An 8,480-nucleotide genomic window follows, 5' to 3' on the forward strand; every position below is an offset into this window, starting at 1 on the left:
GTCTTCTGAACCAGACATACAGTGGAAGAGACCTCATATCATACTGAGTGCCCATTGATTTATTTTATTTTTATCCTAGCCTTCCTCCAAAGGCTTGGGGCATAGAAACATGGTATTATACTTATCTAAACTCACAACAACCCTGTGAAGAAGACCAGGTCTACAGACAGTAATTTATGGTCACCATGGTAACCTACCAACTATTTTTTATGGATCCCTGCTCCTAACAATTTTCTTTTGGTTATACCATGATTGATCAGGCCCATTCACATGTCTTCCAATTATTGTTTGTACACAATACTGACAATCTAGTACCATGAAATAAAAAATGAAGTTTCTAACATACTTGGAAAGGTTAATGCTACTACTTCTATGCTTCACTCTTGTCTATCCTGGTTGATTACATCTTGCTGTAATGAAGTGACTGGTCGAATCTAGAGGTTAGTTAATATTTCCATGCAGGAGGCAGCAGTTCAAAATGCCTTAAAGAGAATGTGAGACTCCACATGGAGAAGCCTTCTCTGGACCCCAGTCTTGTTAACTGCTATTGACTGGCTGCCAATATTACACTGCTGGGTAATGTTCTTAAACAGGTGACAACCATGCAACCAGGCACCTCTCGGACAGGACAATTTATCTACATCTATTTCAGTCTTCTTCCTGACCTGGTTTTGAAACCAAAAATTGCCTTGTCATGATGGGAACTTTTGCTGGTACAAACAAGTGGAATGCAACCCTGCTGGCCTCACAGTAGCTTCTGACATCACTGAAGAGAACATTCTTCCTGAATGACAGTCTGAGAACGGTATCAGGGCACTGCACGAGGGTTTGCATCCCTATCTTGTGGACTGGTACTAGAGGACTGGTACTAGAAGATGGTGCTCCATCTCTTGGAATTTTTGCTGTAGGTCAGAGAAGGTTTTGCCTAGTTTTCCATGATACTTAACATCACCAGGAAAATGCTGGGAACATTAGGTGAAAGATTTGGACGATGGTGTTCTCGCTACACTGATGATGCTTAACCCTTTCAGCAGATAAGGGGAGATAGTAGAAGTGTGAAAAGAAGTAATCAGTTAGATGAAAGCCAACAAACTGAAGATGGGTGCTTCTAATTGATCATGTAGACAGAGGTTAATGAGTCAGTCTTGTGTGACAGGGTTTGCATCTGTTCTGAAGAAGCAGACTTGCAGCCAGAGGGTCCTACTAGATCCATGTCCACAGATAAATGTTCAGATACCGGCTGGCAACAGCTCTCTTGAATATCCTAATGCTAAGCAAATACATTTTCATTTTCTTCTGCATTTGATGAAGGTTGGTTTCTACAAGCAGGGCACTGCAACTTGCATGGGATGGAAAATTCCCTGCCTCCTCAGAAGCGGGGCTGTTCTCTGCTTACTTCTCCTTCCCCCTACTGCCACCTCTTCTTCACTAACCTCATACCATCTCCATCTAACTCCCCACTTCTGCCACAGTGTAATCTGTCCTTCCCTGCAAAACCTGAATATAAATTGCTGAGATACATTCTAGTGCTTTTGTCTTACTTATCTCTATTTATAATGTATGCCTAGAAGGTGATGATGACGACTTTCAGCCAATCACCACACACAGCTAACTTCCAGCTAATCTCCACTCACAACACACTTCCAGCCAGTCACCATGCACACAAGATTTGGGGGCATGTCTTACACAGAACCGGTAAAAACTAACACAAACAAAATAGTGGAATTTGGTGGATACTTGCACTATACAAAGCAGATTGCTTAGTTTCCGAGATTTAATAAGACTGGGATAGCTTGGACCATCCAGGTAACCCTAAGATTTGACTTGGGAACTATTTTGATCTGTAGGGAGGTGAGAAAGTGCCTTTTTACAATGATTTTAAAGAATGTTGGTGCTAAAAAAAGAAAGGGTAGGGTCCACTAGACTACATTTAAATTCAAAAATCTCTTCTCAGTAAAATAAATTAAAAAGTTAATTGCCAGGGTGGAGTATGGGGGTAGAGAAAGAGTGCATCTGAACATATACAAAGGATTTTTTTCAACAGTCAATCACTATCAAAGAATCACAGCCAACTTCTACTCTATTCATGCAACTTCCATGAAACCATGAACCCCAGAACCTTTTCATTCAGAAACTAAGCATGGTGAGAGAAAAAGAAAGAGAGAGTGGGGGACTTATCTGACAGGATCTCTTGGCTCTTCCTTTTCTTAGCTGAACTTCTGCGCACTGAAGTGGGGAAAGAGCTTGGCAGCCCCAGAAACTTGGCCAAAATGGAGGGCAAAGTGTGTGGCTGACAAAATAGTGGTAGTTAACAACAACAATAACAAGCTGAGACTGAAGTTGGTTTCCAGTTGGCGTTATTATCCTTGGTATTTCCAGACAGACTCACAAATAAGAAACAAGGGAATGTGAATAAGGAACTTCAAGCACTAACAAGTTGTAGCCAGGTACTGAGCTCCACAGAGGATGGGTGTGATTTCCACATAGCTTCCTTCTAAGTCTGAAGAACTTTCCTCCAATTTAAGTTTCTTTTTCTCAGTGGAAAGTCATTCAGTCATTTATGCAGATGCTTCTCCAGAACAATCTATTTTGCTCTAGGTGTGTGTGATAAGGGCAATCAAGACAAGTTGCTTCCGACTTATGCTGACCCTATAAATTAATAATCTCCAGAACATCCTATTGTTAATAGCCCTGCTCAGCTCTTGCAAACTGAGAGTTGTGGCTTCCTTGATTGAGTTTACCCATCTCATATTGGGGTTTATTCTCTTCCTGCTGCTTTCAACTTTTCTTAGTACTATTGTTAGTTGTAAACTTGTTAATGATAGGATGTTTTGAAGGACATTAATTCATAGGGTCACCATGATCTAGAAGGGACTTGACAGTACTTAGCACACGGCATTATTGTCTTTTCCAAGGACTCCTGCTCCAGCTACACTTTAGGGGAAAACTGGCTAGCCTGATGCAAATTAAAATAGCTCTGTGACACTTTAAAGATTAACCAATGCAAGCGTGCAGGAAGAGGAGGAAGATGAGTAGGGAGCTGGTGACATGGGACCAAGGGTGGAGAAACACAGAAGGGGTTAGCCCCTTCAACAGGCACTGTTAACCCACCAACAGTTTTCTAAAGCTGGTTGTATTTGTTCATACAAAGGGCTTTACTGCTAGTTGTTCATATAATTCTTTTCTTTTTTATACTTAAATATAGTTGTGACTTAAATGTGGTACTGACAAATGACTGCTGATTTTATTTAATTTTGATTTAATTTTTAGGGCTTTGCATTATGCTTTTATTATGTTTGTTGAAAGTCATCTTGAGGCTTTTGGAGTCTGCAGAACAGAAAATACAAACAAATAAGCGTTTGCCTCATTTACATAAAAAAGAAAGGTGCTATTTTAAATTAACTGTTTAAAAATATATTTAACTAGTCTTCTGCTACTTCTCAAAAAAACCTCTTAGTCATTCTACAGTAATAGCTTAATATAGGAAAGAAGCACAGTAACACAGTTTTAAACAAAAGAAGGGAGAAATGCTCATTTAGTATGATGCATAAAGAAACAGGACTCGGCATCCTATCTGAAGACCAAGCAACGTGTGACCCTGAGAGCTCTGTGATCTGTTCTGCAAAAAGCAGCTTATTTGGGCAGGATCCTCTATACTGGGGAAAAGGGCTTAACTCTTCCCCATGCTGTTCCCTGGATCAAAAGTGCTTCCCATCTTCCCACACACTTTAGCCATAGTAAAGAAAAAGCAGATCTTTCCGCCCTTGCTAGTATTTAATGCTGCCTGGAGGAAAGGAATTTTAAATAAATTTAAGAATTTTACTTGCTAACCTCCCACTTCCCAGTTAGGACTGGACATCATCCACCAAATTGTGGGTGGGTTTTACTGTTGCTACTGTTTTAACTGGATTTTATGGATTTTAATGATGTTATTCGATTTGTCTTTTGTATACTGTTATTTGTTGTTTTCCTGTCTGACTTGTACGCCGCTCTGAGCTCTTCGGGGATAGAGCAGTCTATTAAATCAAATAAATAATGATGATAATGATAATTGATGATGACGATAATAATAATAAAATATAACAACAACAACAACAAGTTTCCTATCACACCATCCCCAACAACTAATCTGACTTCTACTTTGGGGAGTCTAAATGTATCACATGTAATTCAGTCACTACCCCATGATCAAAAAGCAACAATGTACATTGGTTAATTAGACTGGAAGAACAGGTTTTCTTGCCCCTGTAAAACCCTTTCAAAACTAGGAAGAATATAAATATCTACCCCTTGATGTATCACTTTTTCACAGTCCTCTGCCAGCTTCCCAAACAGTAAAATATTGATGGTGCCAATCCTGCTACATGAGTTTTCTGATTCTAGAAAGAAAAGCAAGAGAAATTCAGTGTTTCGGTAATCTAAGCACAAAGGAATGCTAATTCTAAATCATGGATTTGGCAATAGGTTGCTATAAGTGAATGAACTCAACAGACTCTTAAATGAAAGGTATATGGGTCAAACCACAGCATACTTTTTCAGTGCATATATATGTATATGCTGAGAGGTATAAATGAAACTTGCAGTTGATTGATATAATTTGAATTTCAAACTCTCTTTTGCAGTAGTAAACAAAAAAAAATCTCTAGCCAATATGTTTACCTGATTTTAAGATTAGCAAGTTAAATTTGACAACAAAGACCTTCATATGTATTTGAGTTCAGATTGTCATATAGCATCTTCAAATATAACTACAATTATTAGAATAGCTGTAATGTTATTCACACTCTGCTGCAGTTTCTTATTTCCTCTCTTTTACCCATAAATGATATGTTGCAGGCCGTCAATGAACGACAAATAAAATGAGCGAAACTGAGAACTATATACTTAAATACCTTGAAGTACAGTTTTGAAGAATGCTTTACCATTTCCAAGTTTAGTTAATGGGTAGGAAATAACAACTGCTCCCTGAAATGAAGGAAAATAAATCTAATAAATGAGTTAGAAACCACTACAATAGAAATCATTATAAATAGCATATTTATAGACATATTTACCAGCACATCCATCTGAATTGCCTTTCAATGTATCTGCAGCAATAGCATCACATTAGTGCTTAGGACAATCTGGTAGCAGAATAATTATTAAGGATTTTTCTAAACAAACATGTTGGTGGAATATGCCTAAAACTGCACACCATGTCTGTTTCTGAAGATAATGTAACATTTAGCTAATTTTGCTCAAGTCTGGGAGAAACAAAATTAGAAACAAGTGCCCCAACTCTTCTATTTTCAGCTGCAGGGTCTTCCTTATAACTGAAAAAAAGTATGTCAAAAGGTACGAGGAAAAAGATGAATGAGCATGTGAATGAGCACAGATTGCTTGTGCACTTGCACATGAAAATTAATGATATGTACGGACTTCAAAAAGATGTATATACAACTAAGTGTGTCCGCACACGGACTTAAAAAAAAATAGTACACACGTCTGTATGTGTGGGAAAGTGTGCACACACCTTGTAACCAGAAATGGAATCCAACCAGTTCTCACCACTTCTCTAGAAGTGGTTACTAATTTTTTCTGAGTGCCGAGATGGGGTTACTAAAGCAACCTCCCTGCCCAATAGGGACTGGAGGTGCGTGTGTGAGGCGGCGCCACTGTTTGAATCCCACCACCATCAGAACCTGTTATTAAAATTTTTGGATCCCACCAATGCTTGTAACCTTGGCCACAATACCAAATTTAAAATTCACAAATTTTACAAAGACAAGAAAATATTTTCTCTTTTTATTCTGGACTTAGTATTTAGCACAGTATTTTACTGCTCTCATGCCAAAAAAGATAAACTGCTTAATTACACCACAAAACGTAAATGTTGTGCATGGCAGGAGACCAGTCAGGTGTATAGCACTGTGTATTACACTGCCTCAGGTTACAACTCCTCCAGCACCTCTGCTAGAACTCCAGGGATGTATTTTCCTATTTTGAGTTTAATCAATACAGTAATTGCTCTTAGACAACCACTGTAAAGATTTTAACATATTTCAAATGTTTTTCCAGGCAAAATGGAAGACGTGGATCCTCCAGAACAGTCCCTGGCACATTTTCAGATGCCCTAAATACTTATGTCAAATAAACAACAGCTAGTATCCTTGTTAGCTATGCTTTTGTGCCAGTTTTTTCCTGCTATTTTCTCCCTTTAAGGAAACAGATTTCAGCTGTGTTAGGTTCTTTCCTCACAACAAGACATGTTTCCTCTAAGGAAATGATCTATCAAAAGCAAGTAGAATACTGAACATATATTGTACACTGACACAATAAAACATATAATGCTCTCTTTTTTATACAACCAGATTAAGGAAGTAATTCTTACTAGCTTCTTCCTTTTTTCTTCCCCTCTGCTTCCATATCTATTTTAGGAGCAGGATTTAGTGGTTGATTAAATTACCATATCAAAATTGTTTCAGTAACAGTGCAAACCCAGGAGAAGGGTAAATCCTTAAAGGAAATAAGAGTCAGACAGTGGGACGGGGAATGGAATATAGACACACAACCTTCATTATTGAAACACTTCCTACAAGTATTTTGCCTATTTCTTAAAACTCTTAACTGTGAGCTTGGGTTGTAGTTATTAGAATAACACAGAAAAGGAAATATACATATGCCTATTTTCAGGTACAACATGGAGAAACTGAGAAAATAAAGCCACACAACTTTGCTGAATACCACTGGCACTCACGGAGTACTAATGCAACCTTCATGCACTAATCTATCCAAAAAGAAGGGGAGTGAATGAAGGGAATCCGATTCTGTCATATCTTTTCAACATTTAATATACCCCATGTCAGCGATTCAGACTGAAGGGTGTTCAGGACTAAAGTCACTCTTGGTCTTCACTGTGCTATTTGAGTGCCTGCATGGGGTAGTTGATGGGCAGATAAGGCTTCAGGAAGACCCAGGTTCAAATCCTCACCCCTACCATGGAACCTCCCTGGGTGACCTTAGGTCAGTCACAGTTTCTCAGACAAAAATACCCCACAGGGTTGTTGTGGAAAAGGAGGCAGGGAGAACAATGTCCTGAGTACCCCTAGGTCCTCATTAGAGAGAAAAGCAGGATATAAATGTATGCAAAATGAATTTGTATTCTGCAAAAATATCTTCAAACCTGGGTAACAAAATTACACCTATTATAGCTGGTTTTTTAAAATGAATCCAAAAAGTTGTAAGTATTTTTGGCAACGTTTGATCAAAATTTCTTTCCCCTTGTTATGTTTCTGGCATCCACCTCATTCTCATCTTTCCTTTGTGGAGTTGGCTCTGAGTGCACTAATCATCAAGAACACATATTGAAGCCAGGGTTAGGCCTCTAATCCATTATTTATTTCCACATCCAGTAAGCTGCATGGCAGAAAGAGGATTTGAACCCAGGTCTCAAAGATTCAAATGTGATAGTCTAATTGTTACACTACAGTGTTTATCTAACAATAATAAAAATAATCTGTAGTCCAAATAGTGTGAGACCGCCTAAGCACCCATGCCTTTCTTCAAGGCCAACCACAACACACCCCAAGTATCTGCGTTATTATGCTTTGTCTTAATAAAAGGAACTGCATGGATTTTCGATTTTGCTGTTGACCAATGGCTGCTAATTTTTATTGCTGTTTACAAACTTTCCAATTACACAAAACTGCCTACAGCAAGCATAACACAGCAGAAAGTCCCCTTGTGATTAACAGAAACGTCAGTCTTCCATTTCTTTGGTAGCAACTTTTTTGCACCAGAACTAGTCCTCACTTTGCCCGTTTTGTATTCATAACCGTCATGTCTACTTTTCGTTTAAGGGGAGAAGGGAAACACAGAGAAACACATGGGTGCGTATCGGTATTTTTAAAGGAAGGACGAATAATCAAAGCAAATTTACCTGAAAATATTTGTCGGTATAGTCACCCCCCAACCGCAAATCCTTCAAATCGACTTTCTGGAGATGCTTTGGCAGCGCATTTTTTAAGCCCCGCAAGGACACTTTTAACACTTCAATAGGCATAGCTTCTTTTCCTAAATGGAATTTATTCCGTTTTTGCAATATATATATACATATATTATTGCACTACCGAAATCAGTCAGTTCTTACTGAAAAGACTAGCAAAAGAAAAATTTGCTAGCTTAGTTAAATGTGGGAACTTGCCTAACTCACGAGAAAGCTAGAGAAAGAACGGTACGGTAACAGAGCGACTGCGCGTTTCCTTCTCTCTCGCGCTCTCTATGGTTCAGAGCGACTCCACTACCCGGAAGACACAAAGCCCAGCGCATGCGCAAGAGTTAAACGAGTGCATCCGTTGTTCGCAATCTTAGTCGCTATAAAGATTTGGCGGGCATATTCGACGTTCTTGCATATGGCGCCTTCACCCTTCCTTGTGGTTAAACAAGAGGTTCATTCCATGTATGCATGAGAACGTGAGATCCACGTTCTTCAACTGGGTTTT

General features: G+C 38.8%; 1 protein-coding gene across 3 annotated transcripts in view; it reads right to left on the reverse strand.

Annotated features, from left to right (window-relative positions):
- The window catches only part of POT1 (protection of telomeres 1), a 113,156-nt gene extending 104,888 nt beyond the window's left edge, over window positions 1-8,268 (reverse strand). For all 3 annotated transcript variants that reach the window (XR_007244802.1, XM_048500104.1, XM_048500103.1), the window contains exons 1-3: window positions 7,919-8,268; window positions 4,893-4,965; window positions 4,288-4,379 (exon numbers count right to left, since the gene is read on the reverse strand). Coding sequence is in view for 2 of the 3 variants with exons in the window: in XM_048500104.1 (XP_048356061.1) it covers window positions 4,288-4,379; window positions 4,893-4,965; window positions 7,919-8,041 (288 nt within the window). In the remaining variant the exon portion in view is untranslated. The remainder of the gene's footprint in view (window positions 1-4,287; window positions 4,380-4,892; window positions 4,966-7,918) is intronic.
- Window positions 8,269-8,480: the final 212 nt, after the last annotated feature.

This window comes from Sphaerodactylus townsendi, linkage group LG06 (assembly GCF_021028975.2).
Source record: "Sphaerodactylus townsendi isolate TG3544 linkage group LG06, MPM_Stown_v2.3, whole genome shotgun sequence".
Taxonomy (NCBI): Eukaryota; Metazoa; Chordata; class Lepidosauria; order Squamata; family Sphaerodactylidae; genus Sphaerodactylus; species Sphaerodactylus townsendi.